The sequence below is a fragment of the Sphaeramia orbicularis genome, chromosome 8 (genome assembly GCF_902148855.1).
Source record: "Sphaeramia orbicularis chromosome 8, fSphaOr1.1, whole genome shotgun sequence".
NCBI classification, from domain to species: Eukaryota; Metazoa; Chordata; class Actinopteri; order Kurtiformes; family Apogonidae; genus Sphaeramia; species Sphaeramia orbicularis.
The window spans coordinates 21,940,991-21,967,981 of record NC_043964.1 but is presented as its reverse complement, the minus strand read 5'-3'; the positions used below and the strand labels follow the sequence as shown (position 1 = coordinate 21,967,981).

General features: G+C 36.6%; 3 protein-coding genes across 4 annotated transcripts; 1 reads left to right on the top strand and 2 right to left on the bottom strand.

The window, feature by feature from the left end:
* Window positions 1-1,020: 1,020 nt before the first annotated feature.
* On the bottom strand, window positions 1,021-9,108 carry odad4 (outer dynein arm docking complex subunit 4). Its single transcript, XM_030141816.1, has 11 exons — window positions 8,956-9,108; window positions 7,382-7,513; window positions 6,123-6,276; window positions 5,967-6,028; window positions 4,820-4,967; window positions 3,038-3,247; window positions 2,747-2,954; window positions 2,590-2,676; window positions 1,425-1,621; window positions 1,212-1,312; window positions 1,021-1,125 (listed from the first exon to the last, which is right to left on the bottom strand). The coding sequence occupies exons 1-11, from the start codon at window positions 9,079-9,081 to the stop codon at window positions 1,087-1,089; spliced, it is 1,464 nt and encodes a 487-aa protein (XP_029997676.1). The 5' UTR covers window positions 9,082-9,108; the 3' UTR covers window positions 1,021-1,086.
* Window positions 9,109-10,659: 1,551 nt separating this feature from the next.
* Window positions 10,660-18,041, bottom strand: dnajc7 (DnaJ (Hsp40) homolog, subfamily C, member 7). Its single transcript, XM_030141709.1, has 14 exons — window positions 17,922-18,041; window positions 17,030-17,118; window positions 16,803-16,927; window positions 16,387-16,500; window positions 15,990-16,064; window positions 15,783-15,901; window positions 15,133-15,286; window positions 14,783-14,947; window positions 14,222-14,313; window positions 13,988-14,061; window positions 13,664-13,810; window positions 13,426-13,578; window positions 12,093-12,155; window positions 10,660-11,997 (listed from the first exon to the last, which is right to left on the bottom strand). The coding sequence occupies exons 1-14, from the start codon at window positions 17,993-17,995 to the stop codon at window positions 11,960-11,962; spliced, it is 1,482 nt and encodes a 493-aa protein (XP_029997569.1). The 5' UTR covers window positions 17,996-18,041; the 3' UTR covers window positions 10,660-11,959.
* A 563-nt stretch (window positions 18,042-18,604) lies between these two features.
* nkiras2 (NFKB inhibitor interacting Ras-like 2) lies at window positions 18,605-24,387 on the top strand. 2 transcript variants are annotated; one of them, XM_030142002.1, is made up of 4 exons: window positions 18,605-18,632; window positions 20,015-20,140; window positions 20,729-20,970; window positions 22,940-24,387. In XM_030142002.1, the coding sequence occupies exons 2-4, from the start codon at window positions 20,047-20,049 to the stop codon at window positions 23,180-23,182; spliced, it is 579 nt and encodes a 192-aa protein (XP_029997862.1). In that variant the 5' UTR covers window positions 18,605-18,632; window positions 20,015-20,046; the 3' UTR covers window positions 23,183-24,387. The 2 variants fall into 2 exon arrangements, with proteins under 2 accessions (XP_029997862.1, XP_029997863.1); XM_030142003.1 differs by having other exon boundaries at window positions 18,612-18,632; window positions 20,018-20,140.
* The last annotated feature ends 2,604 nt before the right edge of the window (window positions 24,388-26,991 follow it).

Sequence of the window (26,991 nt, the reverse complement as noted above, 5' to 3'; positions counted from 1 at the left end):
GACCCTCAGGGAGAGTCCAGATCTATGTCAGTACCTTGGTAAAGGGCACTGACAGGAGAATTAACTTATATATACCAGTATATAGGTCACATTACGATAAAGAAGTAAAAATAAAATCTTGTCACCTCAGAATTGCCACATTTTAATGATGCCCTCAAATTCATCAAAAGATATGAATATGTCTAATTTAGCACCTTTTTGCTTCATGCTCAAGGTACATTGTAGGAAAATCGAGATTTCCCCAAATCTGTCAAAACCAGTACAGACGTAAGCTGGAAATTTCCCCACAGTCGCATTAAAGATTGAGAAATACACCGGCGTTGTTGCCTTTGGGTGAACAGTGATGTCCAACCCACTAAATTATAAGGAAAGGAAAGGAAAGGAAAGGAAAGTTAAAAATCTTTCAGCTGTAATTCTATTGATTTTATCCAGACACAACTGTACAAATACTAGTGTAAACCCTGCAGGAAGAAGTCAGCTGTATGTAAATTAAAGTCTGTGTGGCTGGCAGCAGAAGTTATAGAGATATGAGTTGGGGAAGTACCTTGCAGCACATACAGATCTAGACTGGAAACTCTTCAATAAGCAAAGGGTAAAGCTCTTCAGTTTCATATTTGGCTAGTATTACAAAGGCTGGGAGAGGTCATTTGGACATGTTTTGTATATTATGTGTTGATCATTTTTGAATAATAGATATTAAAATAGATTAAATTAATTTATTCAGTTCCCCTGGCTGTTTTTAGAGCAGTAGAAATCCCAGAAATGCAGGGGACTTCTCCTTTGTTTCATTTCTATTCTCCAGAGAGCTGTTTATTTTGTACAATGCACTTGTGTCTGCAGTGTCTGTTGTGAAACTAATTGAGATGCATTCAGACATTTTTATGAGTTTGTTCCTTTTTTCAGGCCTTATCAGCCAGTGTCTTCACAAACACACCATGTATACAGTAAGCACCCACACAGTATCAGGATATTAGCAGTCCAACATATCAGGTTGGTTTTGACCTATTAAGTCTTTTTTTCCATGGTTTTCTGTAGGTCTTTTCCTCAATTGGTGCTGTGAAGACTCACAGGCCTTGACTAGAAACATCATCCTTGTGTTAGGTATTGTTTTGCTTCGTCAAGAGCCTAAAAAGCAGAAACGATAAATTAAAAACAGCTAAAATTGCACTGAATTCCATAGAAATGCAGGGAAAGAGCAACAGAGAGCACACCTTCTGAATGGCATTTATGGCGGAGTCATTGTCTTGCTGTTTGGCATGAGTCAAAGCTTTCTCAAAATAGGAAACAGAGGATTCATAGTTTCCCAGTTTCACTAAAATGAAACAGAAAGAGATTAACTTTCAGTATCACCCAAACAAGATGACAAGCCACAGTGAGCAAGTATGTAAACACAAGTAATATTAAGTCATGAAAAGTCAAATTACATTCTGATTGTGCCACTAAAACATTAGAATTGATCTGCCATTTCTCATCTGCTATTTCATCTGCAGCAGTGGCTGAACGGACTCCATATTCTCTGGCTTCTTCGTGGCGATTAAGCTCCAGGTAACACCAGCCGATCTCATGGAACAAATACGTCTTCTCCAAACCACCACGGACCAAGGGGATCTTCTTTTCCCAGCTGAACAGATGAAGAAAACGAAATAAATTCAACACCACCAATGAACAGAGGTAGAATGTAAGAACTGTACTTCACACAATAATGAAGCACTTTTACTTTTTCTTAGGTAGGTAGCTTAGGTAAAGGCTGAGAGTAAACAGTGACCCTACATACTGTTATGATTTTAAAGAATATGAACCATGAACAGTGTATACATGAGTTAAAATGAGCTAAACCTTAAACATTTTGTAGTAAAATGCAGTATATATATATATATATATATATATATATATATATGAATGCAGAAAAATGATTTTTTTAAACAATTTGTTATTTTTACTTTTCATACTTTAACTACATTTTAAAAATATTTACTACACATACTTATATTGCCAGCCAAAACTTTGGAAACACTGTTTTGTTTTGTTTTTTTATCATTTTTGAGAGACGTGTATGTTGCTATTATTTATATGCAAGAAATTCTGAAATTTAACAGTGTGAAGATGACCTTTGAGATAGAAAAACCACACATGCAAAGTACAGAAAACAATAATAAATAATTAAACACAGAGGAAGAGCAGAAATGACTGAAATGTAAACAGATTATTACGTGTAATATTTGACCAAACAAATGCATAAATGTACAGATATCAAAGTAAAAAAAAAAAAAAAAAATGTTTGTTGCAAAGGAAGGGGAATGTGTTTGTAAAATATGATACAAGACAACTTGTAAAGTTTCAAATAGAACTTTTTCTTGTGTTCCAGTATTTTCACAGTGTGGCATTAGTACTTTAATTCAGGTGAAAGATCTGAATACTTCATCCAACACTACTGATAAACTAAATGATGCATGACCTCTAGATAAACTGGTCATTAAAACATGGGTGTGATAAGTTTACAGCAGGTGGAATGGTTTTTGGAGAATGACCCTGTTACACATGTATGTCATATATTATGTAAATGTGTCAGATGATTGTATGTTTACTTACAACTCAATGGCTTGTGTAAACTGAGCGGTCTGTGCGTAGACTCGGCCGATGTTGTCTAAAGCCCTTGACATCGCCTCTGGAAGTTTACTGTTGATGAGAGATGTTAGTGTACATTTTATACTTTGACCTCTTTTGTGTGTTTTGCTCAGATTCTCACCACTGCTTAGCCAACTCTAGATCCTTCTGATGATGGTCCAGGGCTTTGTTCATATCTCCCAGTTCAATCAGGGCGTTGCCAATACAGCTGTGCAGGGTACCCAACACCTCCCGTTTATTTGGTACCTCTTTCTTTGACCACATCTGCACAGTTTTCATGACCTCTTCTGCCTTCTTAAGACTGCCCTCTGCATTTCCAGACGTCAACTCTGAAATGAAAAATGTAAAATATGCCCCAAAAAAGGAAAAAGAAAAGAAACGGTCCAGACGTTCTGCATGAATACTTCTTTACCTGCTTCGATTTCACTCAGGCCCTTCAGGAGAAAGTGAGCAGGTTCAGGGGCTGCAGTGTGACGGGGTTTGTTCTGGTTTTGGTTCTTCCCCTGTAAGTCGATTGGGTTCTCCTGGTTCCATAACTCCGTGCAGGAGTCCAGGTAAGAGAGGCCGCCCTGGAGAGAATCCTGAAGCCTTTCCCCGTTCTTTGTCTTCCCTTTTACCAGTTCTGCAGATCATTGTGTAACAGATATAATTATTAGTTTTAACCCATGAAGACCCAACGAGCCACCGACGACCAAAACCATCTACTGGTCTAAAAATGTTTAATAACTTATGATCCACTAATTCTACAAGTCCATGTAAATAATTGGTGTAAAATACAGCTTGTCATCTTTTCATGGTCATCAGATATGACCCATTAGGACGTTCAGAGGCTCCGTAGTGAACATAGAAACACTGTCATCTTCTACAACATTAATTCATTAGTAAAACCCATGGAGTTGGATCAATGACAGAGGATGGACACACTTATTTTATGTTCAGTTAATGAAATATTTTGCTGAAAAATTTATCTTTTTCTTCAGTTTTCTCTGGTTTGGATATAATAATGCTTAAGTTTAATCTGAGCTTTAAAGAATAGCTACATGATCAGTGAATTAAATACAGGAAAATACTGGATTTTCACTGAAAATATAGTAGCAAAACACAGAACATAATATTAGAGTAAATGGTGATTAATCACTGAGGAAAGGTCAAAAATAGAGGAAAAAATCATTTGGGAACTGCCACAAAAGCAGCACTGGGTCTTTATGGGTTAAATAAACATATTAACCCTTTAACCCCTGACGTGTCTGTGGTATTCCTTCTCAGTGCATGATTTATTTTAAATATTCATAAAAATTCAACTGTTTGCTCAATAGGAAAAATTTCCAAATGTGCTGATAGACTAGACCAGGGGTCGGCAGCCCTGGTCCTATAGAGCCACTATCCTGCATGTTTTAGATGTTTCCTTCTTCCAACACACCTGATGGTCATTACCGGGCCTCTGCAGAGCGTGATGATAGGCTTATCGTTTGAATCAGGTGTGTTGGAAGAGGGATACATCTAAAACATGCAGGATAGTGGCTCTGTAGGACCAGGGTTGCCGACCCCTGGACTAGACCTTGTTCTTTCCATAGACATCTGAGCATGCTCAGTGCACCCCCTGCTGCCTGTGTAATGGGGGATAAAACACAGAGCAGTGAGTGAGAGGACTCACTATAAAAATAGACAGTTTGGGGTTTTTTTTAATACTGTTTTCTTTGTGGTCCTTTATTTATTTATTTTTTACTGTGTTTTTTCCGGGTTTTGACCATGTAACTGCTTTTCGGAGTTTGACCAGGTGTCACAAAGCAGCTGGACTGATTTAGAAAAAAAAAGCCTGATACTTGTTGTTCAGTGTGTTCCAGTTCACAGTTCATGTTCAACATTCTAAATATATTGTTGATGTACATTCTGAGTGTCATATTAAGTAAAAACCTGTCAAACCTGTCTTTTTGTGTTATTCCCTAAAACAAACAATAAAGCAAAACCACTGAAGAAAAGGAATACAAGCACATATTCAGCTTTTATGACACTGAAACAGATGCAAATTCACAGCAGCACGTTTACCTGGAATAATGTTTCAGGGGTTAAAGGGTTAAAAACAAAAGTGACACTTGTCATTGATGATGGAAAAATAAAAAACAGTGTAGAGTAATGGACCTAAAGACACTAAACATAGACAAAACTAAGAGAAAAAAGTAAGATGAAGTCATACCTTTGTTTTTTAAAAGGTCCTCTAGATACTTCTTATCATTATAAAATGCTCCCAGCATCTGTTTGGTCGTCTTCTCGTTCTTTGGGATCTTTGGTGTCTGCTGTTTCTTCTCTTTCGTCAGACGTTCAATAGCAGTAATTGGTTGTGCCTTTTTTCACCAGACAGAATCAGAGAAGAAAGATGATGTTGAAAATAAAATACAGGAATTTGTAATGATGGTCGCTTTGAATAGAATAGAACAGATCTTTATTATTTTCTGTTACAGAAAAAATGAAAGTCAGTTTAGCCGTTCTGTTGTGTTAGGCAGCAGATTCTTAAAGCGCAAAAAGAAGGACTAGATAAAAACTATCACACAAAATTATCCTGAAAATATATACTGAAAAATAATGAAAATATACAAACGAATATAAAAAATATACAGAAGGCCAAATCTATACTAAAGAGTTTGCATTGACTGGTGAACTGATGACATTTAATCAGGTTTTGTATCCTTAAACAACATGAGCTGAGTTTAACCCATAAGGACCCAGTGTGACATTTGTGTCAGTTCTCAAATAATTTTTTCTCTGTTTTTAACCGTCCTTAAGTGATTCATCACCATTTATTGTAATATTATCTTATATGTTGTGGGGGTTTTTCAGTGAAAATTGACTATTTCCCCATGTTTACTGTACTGACCATGTAGGTGTCCATAAAAGCTTAGATTATAGTTGAGGGTTATTCCATCAGAAACAAAGAAAACTGAAGCTAAAGTGACTTTTTCAGTCAAATCTATCATTAACTGAACATAAACCCGGTGTCTCCATCTACTGTCATTGATCCAACTCCATGAGTTTTACTGGTGAATCAACATTGTAGAAGATGACGGTTTTTCCACGGTAACTACGGAGCCTCTGAACATTCAAATGGATCATATCTGATGACCATGAAAAGATGACAAACTGCATTTGACACCAATTATTTACATGGATTGGTGGATCAACAGGGATTAAACAGTTTAGATCAGTAGATAATTTTGGTAGATGGTGGATGTTTGGGTCTTTATGGGTTAAAGAGGATTAAAAGCAAACTCTTCTTGATGCATTGGGAAAAAAATGGATGAATCCTTGATTTAACTCTTGCAAAACATTTATGGAAAGAGACTCACCTCAACATCTTTTTGGAGAAAGGACAGGTCTCCCTTAATCTCCAGCTTTACAGATGAAGGACCTACATTATTTAAAAAAAAAAAAAAAAAAAAAAAAAGGCTTAGATTTTCTTTTTATATGCTTTTGCAGCCACAAAATACTACTGATCATCTTACTTCCAACAGAGATTTCTATGGCCTCCTGGGCTTTTTGGATTCCCAGCCTGAACTCCTGTATTTGCGGACGAAGCTTCCTCCCTCTGTGGTAAAACACCAGAGCGAACTCAAACTCCCCCATGTAGTACAAGGTCTCTGCCTTCTGGTACAGACCCTAAAGAAAAGGGAACATGATAAACTCAGGCTTTCATGTATGTTCTGACATATTACATGTTGGTTTGAGTGATGGTTTTCACAAAAGGACATCACAAGTAAAATCTCTGAATTATGTAGATCATATCAGCAAAATATGTTAAGTATGAATAGTAAAAGTAGTATGTGTGCACTAAAATGATGAATACTAATACTAGGTACTGTGTGTATTAGAATGGGTAATATATAGACAAAATTTTCTGACAGGAATAATAAGTTACCTTTTTCCTTTGATTTAACCTCTATAATTGTTCCCTGTCAGTGTTTTATTACTATATATTTGAGCCCATTTAAAGAATGTCATATGCTGTTAAGTAATTTAATGTATAATAATGCAACATATTCTATAAAATCGTCCTATGTCTTTAAAAAGATATATATAAAAAAACAGCTCTATTTCAGATAATTACAGGGGTTTATAAATATTTATTTGTTTTAATATGTAAAAGATTTTTCTCAGTCTATAAAGAAACAAGTCATTATTGAGTTTATCATGTATATAAAATCAACACTTTTGCAGAAATTCAGTCACTGGACAGGAAGGGAGTTAAAAAAAAATGTAAACTGGAAAGTAAATAAAAGCTGTCAGACAAAATGTGCAATATTTGCCCCAGAGATGTAGCAGAGTAGATGTATAAAGCTGAACAAAATAGAAATATATCATAAAATGCCTCAAATTTGTACATAACTACAGTAGTTGATTAGCAGTGGTCATATATGTCTGGTTCAAATGAGGTCTATTTCATATTTTATGTTTTTTTCCAAACTGTTTTATATTCCTAATTTATATTAACTTAATTTTTACATTGTTTACATGTCATGGTATGCTTACATACATTTTAAATCAAGTAAATAGATAGATGTTGATCTGATCTGTTAAGTATATTGAGCTGAAACTAGAAATACACATACTACAAGGAGCATGAGAGACTTACATTAACCTGTTAAAAAACAGGGGTAGGGCCTACAGCGTTGACTTAAATTTAAAATACTGGTTATTAAAGCAGACTCATTCCTTAATACAGACAGATGGATGATTTAATAATGATAATGTCAGTTACGTTTACCTCAAAAAATGTCTTGTCCTCTTTGAGTGAAGCCTCTGCATCTTTTAAAGCATTTTCAGACAGACCCAGCTTCAAGTAGCATTTGGATCGACCAACATAGCAGCTCCTGTCATTGGGCTTTAAAGTCAGTGCCTATTCAAAAACAAAAAATAAAACATTTATAAAAATTAAAAATACGACCAATCCCCACATTCTTTGTTAAATGGAAGAGGATTAGGGCCACTGGAAAAAAAAATTAAGGTCCAATATATATTTTTTATTATTATTATTCTGAGAAAAAAAAGTCAGAATTCTGAGATTAAAGGCAGAATTCTGAGATTAAAGGCAGAATTCTGAGATTAAAGGCACAATTCTGAGATCAAAGGCAGAATTCCGAGAAAAAATGTCAGAATTCTGCCTTTAATCTCAGAATTCTAAGAAAAAAAGGCAGAATCCTGAGATTAAAGGTAGAATTCTGAGGAAAAAAAAGTCAGAATTCTGACTTTTTTTCTCAGAATAATAATAAAAAAACATATATTGGACCTTAACACTTTCATGCATGAAGTACGAGAACCTTAATCAAGATGTTTTTCTTGAGTGTTTTTATTCCTCTTCAGGCATGAAAAAAACAATGTGATTGATTTTTCTTTTTTTTTCTTTTTTTTTTTTAATGAACCTATTTTTCATGGAGTTACAAAAATGTCCACTCAGCTGGACACCATGCATCTAATTTTTGAAGCTCAGAAACATGCACTTACTGACATACTGTGTGAAAACAATTAAATAAAAGCATTTTTAACCTCCTGAGACCCAGCAACGCATTTTTGTCCTCTGTAGGGGCCAAAAGTTTGACAGTTTTACGTAAAAAATGCTGTCCATTGTAAAGGACATTCCATTAATAAATAAATAAATAAATAAAAAAATTAAAAAAAATCTCAGAAAACAAACAAAAAAACAAACAAACAAAAATGTTGTATTATGTAGTTTCCAATCAAGACAATTGTTTAATGGAAAAAAGCAAAAAAATTCACTTTCCTAGGTCTCAGGAGGTTAATGCTGCTAATCTGATGTTTTCTCACATTTTAACATACAATAATACTAGTTATTACTCGGATAATATGCAAAAAAACAACAACACATTTTTGTTGAAAAAAAAATAAAACTCTGTTAATTACAGTCTGATAATTAACAATTGATTTAGATAAAAGAACAGGAAAGTGACAATAATGGTATGAATGTCAGTGTATGTGGATGATGCGTAAGTTTTCACTCTGTTGGCTGATATGGAACTAAAACAACAAAACCCATGACTATACAAGAGAACAGCAGGAGAATAACTGTCCACTGTAGTGACCACTATGCATGAAAGGGTTAATTTTTGGGTTTTTTTTTTTTATTTTTTATTTCCAGTGGCCCTAATCTTCTTCCGTATTATTATGCTGTACTGACAGACCTGGACATTGTGATGCACGTGCAGATCCCAATAAGATTCTAGATTACATTCATTTTTTGTCTCATTTTTTTCTTTGCAGTTAAGTTACAGTTTTCGTGCTATCTTTTCCAGTTATTGTGGTATGTTTACAGTCTGGGCCTACCTTTGTGTAGCTCTCTATGGCCTTCTTATACTCTCCTTTGATGTACAGCCAGTCTCCATCCGCCTGTAAACTGGAAAACACACCTTTGACCTCTTGACCTTCGGCGCCCAAACTTGTGTCTGACATTTCTGGTTAAATTAATACATTAAAGTCTCAACACCACACTGAAAAAGACGTTTTCATTTGGTGAGGACATGGGACTGTTAAACAGCGTCAACTCGTATCCTAGCAACCGCACCAACAAACCGGAAATGTATGGAAGCAGCACCCTCACGTGGCCAAACTATTTACTACAAGCAGAGCAAAATGGCACTGATATGCTTTTGTAAGTCTGGAGATATTTGCTGTTTCTGTAATATTTAAAAAGGGATGATTAATTAATGTTGTTTTGACTAATAATGTGTTGTCTTTAGACTGGATTTGTTTGACTACCATAATTATTTTTGTTAATTTTAGTATAAAATTGACATTGTTCCCCACGTAAGTGTCCCTGTGGATGTGAGTTATTTGGTTTATTTGTAGTTTTCTTCATGAGCCAATTGCTGCTACACTTTACATAACTAAATACCACTATGTAGAAATACTCAAGGGCACAAACAGGACACATTTCTGAAATTTAATAAATACTCAGATACTGTACCGCAAAGTACAAATACTCCAATGAAAGGTGAAGTCCTGAAATAAAATTATTTATGTGTAAAGCTGTGGAAGTAGGCAAATAACAGCAAAAATGTACTTTATAATATCAACAATGAAAGTACTCATGCACAATTTTTCTATTATTGTGTTCTTAGGATTAATAATATAAGAGTATTTTAATGTAACTCAACAGAGAAGCAATTTTAGCCACATTTACTACTTTGGTTTTGCATTATATCAGTATTTTTTTTTTTTATGTAACATTACAGTGTATAGCAGAGGTGTCAAACTCATTTCAGTTCAGGGGCCACATTCAGCTAAATTTGATCGGAAGTGGGCCAAACCAGTAAAAAAAACAACATAATAACCTATAAATAATGTCAACTCCAAAATTTTCTGTTTTAGAGCGAAAAAAGTCAAATTAAACAACAAAAATGTTTACATCTACAAACTCTCCTTTCAAACAATGTGAATACCATGAACAAATTGAAAAAAATAAGTGCAATTTTAACAATATTATGCCTCAGTTTATCATTTATACATGTTCATTATAACTTACAGATCACTACAAATACACAAAACACTTAATATCAGGCAGAAAATTGTTAAAATTGTACTTACTTTTCTTAAAACATTTCAGGTTGTTCATATTTGTTCAGGTTATTCACGTTTTTTTTTGTGAAATTATACTTTCAGTGTAAATACATGAAAATATTGACATTTACAAAGAGAAACATTTGGAGTTGTCATTATTATATGTTATTATGATTTAGTATTTTACTGAATCCTGGCCACTTGAGATTGAATTGGTCTGAATGTGGAACCTGAACTAAAAGGATTGTTAATATCTTGGTGTAATTTTTGCAGTTCACAAATTCATCCCAAGGGCCGGACTGGACCCTTTGGCGGGCCGCATGTTTGGCACCTGTGGTATAGTGAAAAGCATACTACTTTGCTCAAGACGCAACAGTGACTGAGCTCAAGCTTCCAAACCTCATTACATTCTACCACTGATTAGCACTGATGGAGATTTTCTGCTCAAATAAAGGAGACATTTTAGGGGAAACCCAGAGGAAGCCAACTTTATTGACACGGCTGGTACTTCATAAGGTTAAAGAGAGGATGGTTCCACCGTAAGAGCAAAAACTGAGCAAAAGATGAGGACACTTTCCTGGATTTTACTGGAGGTGCACCAAAGAACACAATCATCAGGAAGTAGTTAAACATTACCAAGTTATGATTCTTACACAGGGCCCAAATTCCTAAAACGCAAAATCTACCCCTACCTGTGGTCTTCGATAAAATTCCTTCTCATCATTGTCAGGTGGCATGTGGCGCATACTCTTTTGTCTGCGAATATTTTGATGCAAACAAAACGAAACGATCACCTTCCTGAGTTTGTGTCAAAAACGTGTTTGTTATCGGTGCTTCTGTTTAAACCCTTCATACCAGGAGAGCGTCCTCATTTTACATTGATGTTCTATCAGACAGCAAATTTACAATAAATATACATATCAAAATTAAAAAAAAATGGAAACATAATGAACTATCATCACAAATCAACACTTTACATTCCAGTAAAATGTACAATGCAGCAATCTGTGAATGGCAACATCAAACATAAAACTTGTGACAACGAGAGGAAGGGCGACGGAGCCGGTGCAGCGTCGCCACAGCAACCTTCTGCGGTGTGCTTCGGCTGTTCTCTATGGATAAGTCTAGCTCCAGCTGTTGTGAATTTAAAAAATGTTCAAGTTCTCCTATTGGCTTATGACAAGGAGGCATTATCAGTGCGAATTTGTAGCAGCCAGCCGTCAGCCAGTGTGCCTGACGGATTCTTCAAAGAGGGGGAGGGGCCACTTGCTCAGTGACTTCCTTCAGAAATCATTAAGCAAGGTAGTAACTTTCATGCATACCACTTCAGCAGTAAGTTGACAAGAGCCAGATAATAGCTTGCTCATTGCTCAGTTTCATCTCAAGATGCAACTTACCGGGATGTAACTTCCTGCAAGGATCCCTAAAATGCTCTGACACAATAGCTGCAAAAATCTCTCCTTTCCTTTCTCACAAATCTAAGAAGAGTTGGACCAGTGTAGCGAGCCATGATTGACTTTCAAGTTTGTTTCATTCTGAGAGAAGAGAACCTAATCCAAAACCAGAAACAGTATCGACTCTGCGGGTTCTTGCTAAACGGGCATTAAATCATTTGCTGCGTGTGGTCATTGGGTTGCATTCATTCAGTCAATGGCATAGACAAGAATCTGACTCGTACTCGGTCAGTCATTAAATACAGATGGTGGGTCGGGGGGTTGACATTGTTGAAGAGTCCTGATGTTTTAACTGTTTACGGAGAAGAATCCAACAATTAACCGAACTGGAAGAAGAAATTTCCTGGTCCAGACGCTGTAAAAAAAAAAAAGAAATAAGTCAATCACTGAAATAAATTTGATATTTTTTGGAGGAAAATTAAAAGCCATCGTCATCTTTGTGTAACTTACCTTCAAAACTAAATCCACCTGGGCCTCCAAAGAACGCCTTGAAAATGTTGTTGGCATCAAAGTCTAGCAGTGATTGAAAAAAAGAGAGAAAAAAGTAGAAATCAGTATTGATCCAAGGAGATTTAGGTGCTGTGATGTTTTTTTGTTTTTGTTTGTCATTACCTGATGTTAAAACAATGTTTCTTAAAAAATAATTTTACACCTACAGCATGTAGAAACAAACCCAGAGAGACTAAACAAATCCAATGAACACCCACTTTCTAGAGGTAAAAAATGGTTTATGTATTTCAATTTAAACAGAGGTATAAAGAGAGGTTTTTTGTGGAGAGATATGGGGATGAAAATGTTTGAATATCAGTGCATTTGTTTAAATTACAACTGACCCCCCGCCCCCCTTCCTCTGATGGGATGATCATTATTTCGGTGAGGATATGATTATCTATGTCAGAGGTCACCAATCCTGGTCCTTAAGGGCCACTATCCTGCATGTTTTAGATGTATCCCTCTTCCAACACACTCAATTCAAATGATAAGCCTATCATCAAGCTCTGCAGAAGCCTGATAACGACTGTCAGGTGTGGTGGAAGAGGGAAATATCTAAAACACGCATGATATCGGCCCTCGAGGACCAGGATTGGTGACCCCTGATTTATGTACTATCAGCTTAGAGCAGGGGTCACCAACCCTGGTTCTCCAGAGCTACTATCCTGCATGTTTTACTCTTCCAGCACACCTGACGGTCGTTATCAGGCTTCTGCAGAGCTCGATGATAGGCTTATCATTTGAATCAGTCATCTAAAACATGCAAGATAGTAGCTCTCGAGGACCAGGGTTGGTGACCCCTGGCTTAGAGTATTGTAATACATGATTTAGGGAAAAGGGGTGGGATCAAATTATGAAATTAAAATTAACAATAATCTAATAAATTAAATTAATCAGTTATTGTTTACTTCTTCCTACTCCTTTTTGGATGTGTGAATAACCATAAAATTGTATTAAGTATTTCTTATGTATAATAGTAGAAATTCCTTTGTTGTGTTCGTTGTATTCTATATTTGCTTTGTTGGTAGTTTTATGTTTTTTCTACATGTTTTTGTACATCCTTCACTAAAGCATTCATTCATTCTACTGGGACTGATACAGTTTCATTTCTCTCCAGATGGGCAGGGAATTCTGTTTCTTGCATCAGTGCTGAGCCTCATGATGATAAACCGTGCAGTCAGGATGTACCGTCTGACCTCAAAATGTGGCTCATCAGCATAAACATGACTCCTGCTGCCTCTGTTCACCTTGGGTGCTACTGTACCACCCAAAGGCCCGCCGAGATGCTAACCTCCCATGTTCATGCCGTCATCCTCTAGATCCTGTCCGCTGTCGTAGCGAGACTTCTTCTTTGGGTCTGACAGCACGCTGAAAGCCTCGCCCACCTCCTTAAACTTCTTCTCCTCTTCCTTCTGAACTTCAGGACTAGCTCCACTGTGACGATCTAAACAGTGAGAAGAAAAATTATTTGCTCTGAGGCATGACTTCATACAGCGTTATGCAACTTAAAGAACTATAATTTAAGGCACCTGGGTGATGTAAAAGGGCTCTTTTGCGGTAAGCTTTCTTGATTTCATCTTCTGTGGCGTTCTTATCCACCCCGAGCACTTTGTAGTAATCTTTCCGTTTGCTTTTCTTCAACTCCAACTGAGCATTCTTCAGGAGGTGCTTGTGTTCTACAGCAAAGGACAAAAAGCATGAGTGCATTTGAGAAGCTGCAGGGACACCTGATATATGCTGCAATGTGACGATGTAACAACAGTAAAATCAGGCCACAATGTGTTGTTAACAGTGCAATGAAACACAAGGAGTAAGCATCTACTGACGGCTCAGCAGCTCTAGTCCATTCTCACCTTTTGTCTTCTCTGTCTGGTAAACCTTCTCATAGTCTCGAACTGCCTCCTCATATTGTTCTGTGTCCATGTAACTGCAGCACAGAGTGAACAAGTGTTTCATTAACCAGTTAAAATATCCGTGTACAAAATAAACATTTTCTATGCTTTGATATCTGCAATCTAAACACAATTCCTTATAACCTTTTACTTTTATCATTCTATTATTAGTGAAGTTAGAAGACCCGGACATACCACTGTGCTCTCCGTAAATAGGCCTTGATGTAGGTCTCATCCAGTTTAATGGCCTTCGTGCAGTCTTCGATGGCCTGTTCTAGTTTCTTCAGCTTTCAAAGAAAAAAAGAAAAAAAAGTATAACAGTGCACGATAGCGAAAGAGGCAACGTAGTGGCCTAATTTTGTTCATCGGACAGGGGAAAATATAACATGGCAAGAATGTCAAAACTAAAAAAAGAGACAGATTGAGAACTCTGCAGAATCTTTGCATTTGCAACCCAATTCCCTAAACGGGAATGAGTAACTATGTGAGTTTCCCTGCAATGAATCATACGGGGAATGACCCACAGTTAAACAGCCTCTGCTGGAATAAATTCATTGGAATCGTACATTGTAATAATACAAATGTGATCAAAGTATGATGAAAGATGACTGTAAACATTTAAAAAGTGTTTGAGTAGAAGTTAACATGTTTACTTGTCTCAATAAAGAGAACAGCATCTGACAAGCAATTTCATTATACATTCCCACAGTTTAACACAAAATTATATATAAGATCTGTTCTGTGTAAATTACTCACCTTAGATCCAACAGTGGCTCTATTACAGTACAGCTTTGCATTAGTCTTGATGTTGTTGGGGTCTATTGTTAGAGCTTCAGAGTATAACTCATAGGCTGCCTCAAAGTTTCCCTCCTTAAATGACTTGTTCCCCTCCTCCTTCTTGGCTTTCAGTGCTTTGGCATTCTGGGGAAAGAATTCACAGAAATTTATAGAAAACAACTATTAGAGTTTATCTGAGCTATTTTAGTTCCTTTTGTGTGCAATAGTAGTTGAGCTTACAGTACACAGATGTGTTCTGCTACTGTTTAGCAGTGAGCAAAACTGTTGCAATAAAGGTAACGAATGAATAAATAATATTCATTACTCACTCTGCATGCAAGCCGAGCCTTGTCGTGGTCAGGAGCCATACGCAGGGCCTGGACAAAGAACTGGACAGCCTTGTCAATGCAGTCCTCATAGTACAGACATAGACCACGCACGTACAGTGCATCCGCATTAGTGGAGTCCATTCGAAGAATGTCACTGTATGGTAACAAATAATTAACACACACATAAATAACAAATATATCAGTTGTATTAAGTTAATTAAATAACACTTGAACACCCCTCAGACCTATTCTGCAGACCCTTTACTGTTATTCCAATTATATACAACTAGTGTGTTGAGCCGTGGGGATCCACAGGTTCTAGATAGGGTAGTTTTTATGCTGTTGTGTATTCGTGCATGCTGTACCACATTTGTCCAGCAGTCACCGCCAAAGCGTTCTGGGTATAGCAATGTGATAGTAAGGCAATTGTATTCCAAAATTACTAGTATCTCCCAAAATATTGGTCCTTTCAACTTGCCATTTTTGCTAGTCTGTTCCTTGACCAAAAATACATAAGTATGCCAACCTGCAGTAGTCAGCTCTTTCCGGATTTTGTGTGAGTCCCAAGACACACATACACGCACACAGAGACCACTTGACTTTAATAATACAGATAAATAACGAGTCTAAGAGTTTATTCACCGACTCACCTGGCTACTGACTGAGCCTCAGGGTAGCGTCCCAGCAGAGCTAAACATTCTGCCTTCAGGATCTTAAATCTGTGACAGGCTGTGGCAGACTCCAAGGCACGATCCATGCAAAAGACAACCTAAAGACAACCCGGTTGGAGTATCTCTTACTTGTCACTGCAGTTACTGATGAAAAAACAGTCAAATGAATACAAAATAGCCATTTACCATTCTGAAGTCTCGCTTCTCAAATCCAATCTCTGCCATTCTCTCATATTCAAGGATGGACTCTGCATTCTTCAACTGAGAAAGGATTTTGTGATCAGTTATAATGTTACAGACCTGAACTAGTAACACACTGCTTTACAGCTACTGCTGTCCTCCCTTTTGTGTTACACACAGTACTTACAAAATGAGGTCAATGCAAGAAGCAGTTTGTCATTGAATAAGCTAAAAGTTGTTTCCTAGGTTTCTCAAAGAGAGTCAACACTAACACTGTTTAATCTCCTCTTAAACCGCTCAGTATCAGACTTTTGCACTTTATTTGAACTAGCTTGGCCAAAGCTTAACTGGTAGTGGATAATCATGTGAAAGTTGTCAAATCACAATCAGAAAGCCAGCTCACCTCCTGCTGTGCCTGGCTGTTGTCAGACTCCATCTCCAAAACCCTCTGGAAACATCGACTGGCAGCCATAGCATTGCCAAGGGACAGGTGGCACTTGCCCTCTCGCAGATGGCCCTGTGGGAGAAATGCACTCAGAAACTGAATACACAAGTTTATCTAGTATAGACATCCTTTTTTTTCTTTTAATCTGAGTTGAGCCCTTAATTTATGATCTTTTACTCCTTGTTGATAAATTACTAAGATTTAAACCCAAATTTCAATGTGCATTGCATGTGTAATTGCAAGGTGACCAAGTAACCAGCTCTGCTATGTGGTAGAACATACTTTGCTATTATCTTAGTTGCTGCATGTAACTCTGTCAATTTACTGGTAATTATGTTGTCAGTCACAAAAATGTAGTCAATCATACAACATACCTTTGTGAAACTGTTGTCTAGTCGTACTGCTTGCTGGGAATCCTCTAAAGCCTCTCTGTATCGACACAACATCATTAGTGTTGCTGCTCGGTTACCATAGTAACTTGCATTCTTCGGGCACATGTCTGCACAAAAACACAAGTTATTGGTATAGCAAGGAAGTGCGTCCAGAAAATGACCACCATCCCACTGATTAACAGCAGTGCTTATTATACTACCATATTTACCTATGGCCTTGGTGTAGTAGTTGAATGCCTCTGCATAATCCTTCTTAATATAAAAAGCATTGCCTTGTTCTTTGAAGCCCTCCGCCTCCCTATGTAAAAGGTGGTGAACACACACAAACAAAAGGTTAAAAATGTTTTAGTTAAGTCTGAGATGAGTCACTAAAGCGACAGCGTGTCTGCAATAGTCTGCTGACAAGTTCTCTTTTTCAGATCACAGGTGGGTGCTCAACTTGTGTCTGTCAACGTCAAATTGCTGTAACTATAATTAACTATAATGCTGTGACCATCACAATAAGTATGCATGTCCAAAACTGTGAATGACAGAGTACAACAGCGCTTCCTGGCCACCGTTAGCTAAACATAGAAAGAGCCAAACCAGCAGGGCATAAGTGTCTACTCCTATCAAACATGTTGCTATTTTGTGAAGCTGACAGTCAGAGCAGAGCCAGGAACATATGACACCAGGCTGTGGGCAACTGCCATTACTTTTTTTGGAAGTCTTTCATGTTTTACCTCACCAACGCAGTTTGAGTGATAGGTGCTTACGGAACTACGCCAGCACTTTACGAAAAATAAAACATTACACACTTAAAATTCATTCTTTTGGGCGGGATATCCATTACCCTTGCTGATTATCGACTCAATATAGTGTGCTTAACTGTTGCATAGAGATGAAGCACAGGAGCTAGTTAGGTAAGAGGGGGGCAAGTGAGCTAACGCAATCCGGGGCCAAATTTAGCTAAACAGTAAACGGTAGCGCGCTAGTCGGCGTGCATTGTGCGACACCATGCGACAAAACTGACACGACGAGAGCTTTAATGACAGCAATCAGTCAGACACGTCGCTCTCTATATATGTTTGCGGTTGACAACAGTGCTATAATTCTCCATACCTTTCCATTTCTTCGTCACTGAGCATTTCCATGTCAGGGTCCATGTTCACAGCATCACAGTGCTCCGTCGCCATTTTGCCGTCAACGAAAAGGGGCGGGGCCTGATACTGCAGTCTGTTTTTTATATATTCAAAATAAAATGTACCCTTGATTCATTATAATTAAATCCTTTTTTTTTTCTTTGTGATGAGATGGTTATATTTCCGTCATCATGTTCAGTTCAACTTTATTGCCACACTGTCCTTAAAGCATGTACTCCGAATACTGGGTATTATGTTTCTCCATGAACTGATACAGAAACAGTAAATAAAATATGGCAATAATGAAATACAAATAGAGATAGTGGCAGTATATATTGAATAACAACAAATAATTTCTCAAAAGCCCAAAGTCGTTTAGGTGTTTAAAATAACTACATTTATTTTGAAATTTCTCCTCAGCCTGATTGATTTAGCGAAGTGCCGTTAGCCTGCTAGCTGCCGTTGGCCGCTTTTAGCTCATTACCTAAAACATACATGTAATTGATAGAATGAAAGTTATATTTTAAATCCTTCAAATCCAACACATTAATGTTTACTGTCTATGAATCACAGAAACCACCCTACATTATTTATAAATAAAAGTGACAGGAAGTAGAATTCACTCACGTCGCACAAGCCGGATTTCCTGTTGTTACGTCATCTGTAAACAGGAAGTAGTCTGTCAGGAAAGGTAAGCGGATACTTTGCGTTGCAATATTTTCTAAAACAGTGCTGTACCGTGCATATGTGTATTAAACGTCACCAAGAAATAGTATGTACGTTCAAGATATAAGTTTTAAGTGTGGTGTGCCACTTTCAGAATACAGAGTTAATATGTGTTATCGTGGTTCCATATGTCTCCCGAGCTAATGCTAAGCTACTTCCTAAATTCCTGAGAACAGTAGACACTTATCAGCGTTATCAGGTTAACTCGTGTTTCGTGTAATATAAGAGCATAATTAATGTTCATTCTTTGTTTATTGTTCCAGGACTGCACAATGAATTGTATTGCAAAAGCATCACTGTGCAGTTATATAATCAAATGAGCTACAGTTTAAAGGTCTAGTGTAAAAGATTTGGATTTGGGATTATCTAATAGCAGAAATAGAGAAAAAAACAAAATCTCTGTTACATGGTGGTAGTTTGGATTTAGTGACAGTTTAAGAGAATGGAAAAACATGCAAAGTGCAAGTCGTTACATTGTTAACTTATCGTATTTGGGTTAATATAGAATAATCTGCATATTTTCATTAATAACATTGCAAGCGGACTCAAATACCTATATTGTCCTCAACGATCGTTATATGGCTCGTTAAGAAAATCATGCTGCCCTTGTTTTCACGTTGATTTGTGTGTAAAATAGACTACATTAAAGACCGAAGACCTATTTCTGACTAAATGTGAATAACCAGTTGTTACATACATACAACACAACGCAGATTCAGTTGTACACGTTTCACAAGTAGCCATTACAAGGTAACTGCCTTATACTGATATAAATACGCCAATATACTATACTAACTTTGTAAAAAGAACCACAAAGTCATGTTACCTGAATAATTTGAGGTCTTTAAGGAGTAGATAAATAATTCTTCAGTGTAAAGACATTGTGCTGTGAAGGTATGACTTATTCAGTTTGACTTTATGTAGGTTGCACTTTGAGCAAAACAGAAACACATAAGAGCATCAGGCTGACATCATCATCTCCCCATTCCTGTTAGGGAGATTGGAAGTGGTCAACAGTTCTGTGGATAAAGAAGCTCTGTAGTCTGTCTGTTGAGCAGCTCTGTGTCAGCAATCTGCCACTGAGCAAACTCCTCTGCTTTGTTACAGTGGAGTACAGCTGATGATGGTCATTGGTGTGGTTTAGATCTGGTTTTAATGTATGTTCTTCATACATCACAAAGAATGTTGATGCAGTGTCCAAGATAGATAGCCTTTGGCATGAGGTCCTTCTCTCTGCCATCATCACCATTATTAATAACCATATTATACAATTCCATGGTATGTATGTATTGATTCTGTAATAAAGTGGCATAATTTGACTCCTGTGTACTATCTCTGATTCTTCAGCAGATTTTTGTGCCTGAGAGGGAGGTACCATCATGGGCAAAAGCTGTAAAGTGGTGGTGTGTGGCCAGGCTGCAGTTGGTAAAACAGCTGTCTTGGAACAACTGCTGTATGCTAATCACATTGCAGGTACTTTATTTAAATAATATTACAGATCAGAGTAAATGTAGTATTTACCTCATCTAGTGTGTTCAAGGTATGACAAGTGCCAAGCAACTGTATAGAGTAATTGTACCAGCTCAGATATCTCACAAACACATTCATTACATACAATACTTTGTGATCATGAATGTTGAAGTTACTTGTTATAATCTGGCCCTGTGCAAGTGTTGAGTTTGTATTAAAGATATCTTTAAGTAATTCTAACAAGTAGTGCATTTACATTTTGTAAATTCAATATTTGCAAATAATAATAGAATGAGAGAAATTTACTATTTTATTTAGAAGCTAGGTCATTACAGTTGTCCATTTGAAGGAGAAAGCCAAAGCATAATGCAAGGGTCCTCACTGATTTTTTTTTTTATTCTTTTTTTATGCAAGACAAATTAAACTTACCACAAAAATTGACAAAGATATCTTAAATCAAGTTTTAGATAACTGGCTCCACTGCTTGTAAAGTGTACTGTACTATTTTCAGTGATACTCTTCCAGTAACAATCAATGTAACGGTATTAATCACACTAAAGCAACTTGATGCTTGATTTTATTTCCTGTTAGGCTCAGAGCCCATGGAAACCCTTGAGGATATATACATTGGCTCAATAGAGACTGACCGCGGTACACGGGAGCAAGTGAGGTTCTATGACACTCGTGGACTCCGGGATGGGATGGAGTTTCCTCGACACTATTACACGTTTGCAGATGGCTTTGTGCTTGTGTACAGCGTTGATAGTAAAGAGTCCTTTAAGAGAATGGAAGCTCTGAAAAAAGACATTGACCGTCACAGAGACAAGAAAGAGGTGAGGAACACAGTACTGATCTAAGCATTTCACAGTCACCATGAATTTCCACGATTATCACATTTGATAAACACCCTCACAAACCACTTACAAATTGAAAATGGTGATAATATAGCGGCCATTTTTTCCAAAGTAACAGAAGGAAATGTTGCTCCATAAGCTTTTGACCTCTGTGTCCAGAAAACAACATTAAATATTCCTCAAATTCTTCTTGTTCTTCTTGCTATTATTATTGTTATAATATTAATAATAATGACGCTTTTCAAAAAACTCAAGGACACCTTACAAGGCACAGTTAAAAACAAGCAATAGAAAACATAAAAAAACAGTGATTTGAAATTGACTATAGAAATGGTAGTAATATCGTAATCAAATGATTTCAGAATAAAGTAAACTAATAAGGAGTTGAAGTCCCGCCCCTTCCTGTTGTGTCCATAGCTTCAGAAAAAGTGTCAGTGACTGTCATTGGAGACAGACATTTACACATTTGATGTTTGTCAGTTTAAAAGATAATATGACAAGTAAAGAAATTTGCAGTTTGTTATAAAATTGTTGAACTGTCAGAAGGTAAAAACATGTAAATAGAAAAACTGCACACCTGATAATTGCAGAGGTGACACCATCATAACTGTGTCTCTCTACAATCTGTTCAAAGCTGTTGAAGATATCTCGACATCATCAGCGAGACCAGACTGTAGCAATTTTCACGTCTTTTAATTCTTTTTCACTTTGCTCTCAAAGATTTTGGTAAAATGTGTGTTGGTGTTTACGACAGGAATCATGTGAGACGAGGGATGCATTCCACTGAGCTGTTTAAGACAAAACCAAACGTTGCTTTACTATCTTTGCCTTAGACTGTGACTTTCTTGACTTGTAAAATTATCTCTTAAATCAACAAATGTCTCTCATCATTGGCCACTGTTAATTTTTTTCTGAAATTAAGTTCCACAGTGCCACAGTGGAAGAGGCGGGACTTTAACTACTATCCAAAACAAAACAATACCCAATTAAAAGATATATAATGAAATATTCAACATTAATGATTTTTGTTTTTCTACGCATGGATATGTTTCTGAAGAGAGCAATCCTTTCAAATCCAGGTATTACGCACTAGACTGGAATATACAGGGTGGGGAAGCAAAATTTACAATATTTTGAGGCAGGGATTGAAAGACAGTGTATGACCAGTTAGTTTATTGAAAGTCATGTGAATTTATTTGCCACAAGAACATTTACATAATAGAAAATGTTTTTATTCTATGTGTCCTCCTTCTTTCTCAATAACTCCCTTCACACGCTTCCTGAAACTTGCGCAAGTGTTCCTCAAATATTCAGGTGACAACTTCTCCCATTCTTCTTTAATAGTATCTTCCAGACTTTCTCGTAATAGTTTTGCTCATAGTCATTCTCTTCTTTACATTCTAAACAGTCTTTATGGACACTCCAACTATTTTTGAAATCTCCTTTGGTGTGACGAGTGCATTCAGCAAATCACACACTCTTTGACGTTTGCTTTCCTGATTACTCATATGGGCAAAAGTTTCTGAAAAGGTATGGATAATAGTGTTAGGTATGATTATGACATCAATATATGTTTGGTTTCAAAACAATTGACGCAGTACCTGCTGAGAAAAAACAACTAAATGTTCATTGTAAATTTTGCTTCCCCACCCTGTATTTTGATATGTGTGGTAACAGACATGAAAAGAACACTAAAACCTATAATACCCTCCTCCAGCAAGACATTTATCATTGCCTAACACAACAGTTGTTACATAATCACTACCTTACGAGCATAAACAGAGTTCAACAATAAGTCTAGTGAAAGCTCACTGGATTGCTTTCCTCCTGTCCACTTTAAATCCCAGCAGACAAAGCTGCTTTACTGCTTGTCCTGCAGCTCATGTACTGACATGTTCTGATAAGGAGATCCGCTCTGATACAGGTCTAACCTGATGCTTGTCCGCAGGTGACCATTGTGGTGCTGGGTAACAAACTGGACAAGCAGGATGAGAGGAGAGTCGACTCAAACATGGCCCAGAACTGGGCGAAGAACGAGAAGGTGCGTCTGTGGGAGGTGTCTGTGGTCGACCGGCGTACACTAATCGAACCTTTTGTCTACCTGGCCAGTAAAATGACGCAGCCACAGAGCAAGTCCACGTTTCCTCTCAGTCGAAATAAGAATAAGGGGAGTGGATCTACTGACAGCTGAATGAACAGACAGTCATGTACAAGAGGCAGGGAAAGGAGTTATAGGTGTATTAAAGGGAACAAGCTTGATATTATGAAGGATTATTAAGCATTGAGTTGGACTGTGATTAGTTTAATATCCATAGGGGAGGTTTCAGTAAATACTTTGAATAATTATGACTGAATAAAAATGCATATCTGTAGATTTCACAGCGTATCAGGAAGAACATTAAGGTCAAATTGTAAACTGTAAGTCACACACAAAATAAGCACAGAGTTTTATGAAGATATGTGCCTGGTTTTATATTACTGTTAACAGCAGCTGGAGCCTCGGCCGTGTAACTGTTGAGTTGAAAAGGCAGTAATTAACCTCACTTTTACTGACAATCAACATTTTGATCTTGGATTATAGTTGAACAGTCCAGATTTTTAAGATGTCACACACACTTGGCACCCTCTGAACATAATCTACCATATGTTCACTTACTACTGATTTTATGTACATGCGCACTACATGTACACTTAGACTGAAGTATAAACAACAGCATTTGCAAATGTTACCTAATCACAGACTGATGCAAATGCAGGATTGTTTGTGTCATAAAAGGTTTGAAAGATGAAGTGCTTTTATCGACTGATGTACAGTAAATGCTCTGTTTTGTTGGTCGGGAGATTTGTTACACTAATGATAGTTTTTGCTGAAATTCACTGTTTGATGTTATGTAAATGATTGACATTCCTCACCGCATACGGCCTTCTGCACAGGCTTTATGGGTCTTCGTATAAAAAATGTTCAGATTAAAAGCCGTTTCTGCAGGCTGAGGTGCTTCTATTGTCTGCCTGCTGCAAGTAAAGACTATAAAACAGAATGACTCATTAGTGGTTACAGTTACTGCTGAAACTGAAGGTGGTTTTACCTTTACTGAGTTGTAAAATAAAAATCACAAGTATACATTCCTTCACTGTTCAGTTACTGTTTAAGCTTTATTCAGATGCAGAGTGAGGTGAAATGTGTACAGCTTTTGAAAAGGGGGGGTATATTGATAATATCTTGAAGATTCATCACTGTGTGTAATACATAGAACTTTCTATAAATATCAAACATTTGTGCATCAATATCATTTGTGTTTTCACTGGATGTTTTGTTGCATGTTCAAATGATTTATTTTCTGTGCCTAATCAGGATTGTTGGTGCTTGAAGAAATAAAGTAATGAAATACAACACAACTTTTGTTTCACTGTTCAAAATGTTTTGTGTAAAAAAAAATAAAAATACTGAGGCGTCACAAAAGCAAATTTTTCAGGGTTTTAAAGGTAAATTAGCTCCAGATTGTACGTTTGTCTAATTTGAGGAGAATTTGTCAGGGATAACATAAAATAAACCCAATTTGATTAGTGATTTATAATAAAGTACATTGTAGGATGATTTCTGGCCTGTAGATGTCTCTGGTCGTCCATTAAAACACTCGTTTGCTTCCTCTGCAGTTTTTATATGAACACAGATTAACTTTTGAGCTAATATTATGATGACTACTGTTTATCTAAAGAATGCCAAGTACTGTTGTTTTTGTGGGAAGATTTGCAGACAGAAAAGCAAAGAAAGTATTTTGCAAGTTAGCAACACAGAGATTATGCATCAGTATAGGAAATATACTGTATGAAACAGCTGATTAGCATGTCCACCAATCACAGGTATTCATTTTTCCTTTTTTTTTTTAGTTTCTGGCTTTCTTCCTAAAGCGACGCCAAAAACATCTGTGTATCTTCACATCATTGAACTATATATCTGCTTTTGAACCAATGGTGACAGATTTTTCATTGCAGATTTTGGCACTAAATGAAAATAAGTAAAATATTGTAGTAGTATTTAGAATAGTTAGTGAAAAGTATTAATAAGTATAATATTTTAGAGTTCATATACCTAGTCCAGTCATTACATTGATGGACCTGGAAAAGAGGAAACACATTCTGACCAAACTACATAGAAGAAGAACATTGGACGGATTACATACACTAATATGGAACATTATAGACTTCTGAGCCCTTTTCTCATGTTAAAACAAAAAGGAAAAAATGTATGTGTGTGTGTGTGTGTGTGTGTGTGTGTGTGTATGTAAATACAGGGTGGGGAAGCAAAATTTACAATGAACATTTAGTTGTTTTTTCTCAGGCACTACGTCAATTGTTTTGAAACCAAACATATATTGATGTCATAATCATACCTAACACTATTATCCATACCTTTTCAGAAACTTTTGCCCATATGAGTAATCGGGAAAGCAAACGTCAAAGAGTGTGTGATTTGCTGAATGCACTCGTCACACCAAAGGAGATTTCAAAAATAGTTGGAGTGTCCATAAAGACTGTTTATAATGGAAAGAAGAGAATGACTATGAGCAAAACTATTACGAGAAAGTCTGGAAGATACTATTAAAGAAGAATGGGAGAAGTTGTCACCCGAATATTTGAGGAACACTTGCAAAAGTTTCAGGAAGCGTGTGAAGGCAGTTATTGAGGAAGAAGGAGGACACATAGAATAAAAACATTTTCTATTATGTAAATTTTCTTGTGGCAAATAAATTCTCATGACTTTCAATAAACTAACTGGTCATACACTGTCTTTCAATCCCTGCCTCAAAATATTGTAAATTTTGCTTCCCCACCCTGTATATATGTGTGTATATAGGTATGTATGTATGTTTGTGTATATTTAGGCATGTATATGTGTATTTTTATATGTGTGTGTGTGTGTGTGTGTATATGTGTGTATATGTGTATATGTATATATATGTGTGTATATATATGTGTATATGTATATATATGTGTGTGTATCTATCTATCTATCTATCTATCTATCTATCTATCTATCTATCTATCTATCTATCTATCTATCTATCTATCTATCTATCTATCTATCTATCTATCTATCTATCTATCTATCTATCTATCTATCTATCTATTTTCCAATGGTTTTCTTGATAATAACCAAAATCACTTCAGTTCTTCCATCTATATCTATGGCATTGTACTGACAAAAAAAGTGCTTTTAGGCATTCCATGTTTTCTTTTCTGTCTGTTTTAGTCACATGATAGATATCTGTATAGATCTGTTTATGGGTGAATATGCATAAATGTGTGTGTGTGTGTGTGTGTGTGTGTGTGTGTGTGTGTGTGTGTGTGTGTGTGTGTGTGTGTGTGTAAATGTGTATATGGTTTGTACATATAGATGTGTGTGTGGGGGGTGGGTTTAGGCAAAGTGTTTTGCTATATTTTGTAAATCTCCTTGAATTTAATAGAGGGTTAAAAAAAAGAAAAAGAAAAGAGAAACCTGCTGTCAAAGAAAGGAAATACTATATAAAAGAACTGCTGTAAACCTCAATACATTAATACCACACACACACACACACACACACACACACACACACACACACACACACACACACAGATGGTTAACAGAACCAGGCAAAACCCCAGTAACACAAAGACAGCACAGACAAGCAGTAAGATGAAGAAGCAGCTGAGTGGAAGTGAAAACAACAGCGTTTAGACAAGGTCAGAGGAAATGACCTGTTAGTTCCACACGGGCATGTTGACTAGAAAGGCTAATGTAAGATAATGAGAAAACCTCAAGTGGAACGTGAAATGATATTGCGTTCACCTTAGTTTCCCCAGAGGATACTATCATGTACAATCTCATTTCACTCATGTTCTTTTTAATGACTGGAATTGAGCTGATGTGCCTTCATTCAAAATGATTCACTTACTGGATTATACATTTAGTCTGACAAAAAGTACAGAGAATTCACACTAAAAGGAGGTAAAATTCATTCT

Excerpts from the sequence above, each read along its gene's own strand:
- odad4 (XM_030141816.1), bottom strand. The coding sequence starts at position 9,081 with ATGTCAGACACAAGTTTGGGCGCCGAAGGTCAAGAGGTCAAAGGTGTG. Across the intron at positions 7,514-8,955 it reads CCATAGAGAGCTACACAAAG|GCACTGACTTTAAAGCCCAA; the intron begins GTAGGCCCAGAC and ends GTTTTTGAATAG. Across the intron at positions 1,622-2,589 it reads TTTACACAAGCCATTGAGTT|CTGGGAAAAGAAGATCCCCT; the intron begins GTAAGTAAACAT and ends TCATCTGTTCAG.
- dnajc7 (XM_030141709.1), bottom strand. The coding sequence starts at position 17,995 with ATGGCGACGGAGCACTGTGATGCTGTGAACATGGACCCTGACATGGAA. Across the intron at positions 15,902-15,989 it reads AGAAGCGAGACTTCAGAATG|GTTGTCTTTTGCATGGATCG; the intron begins GTAAATGGCTAT and ends GGTTGTCTTTAG. Across the intron at positions 11,998-12,092 it reads AGGTGGATTTAGTTTTGAAG|CGTCTGGACCAGGAAATTTC; the intron begins GTAAGTTACACA and ends TTTTTTTTACAG.
- nkiras2 (XM_030142002.1), top strand. The coding sequence starts at position 20,047 with ATGGGCAAAAGCTGTAAAGTGGTGGTGTGTGGCCAGGCTGCAGTTGGT. Across the intron at positions 20,141-20,728 it reads GTATGCTAATCACATTGCAG|GCTCAGAGCCCATGGAAACC; the intron begins GTACTTTATTTA and ends ATTTCCTGTTAG. Across the intron at positions 20,971-22,939 it reads GTCACAGAGACAAGAAAGAG|GTGACCATTGTGGTGCTGGG; the intron begins GTGAGGAACACA and ends GCTTGTCCGCAG.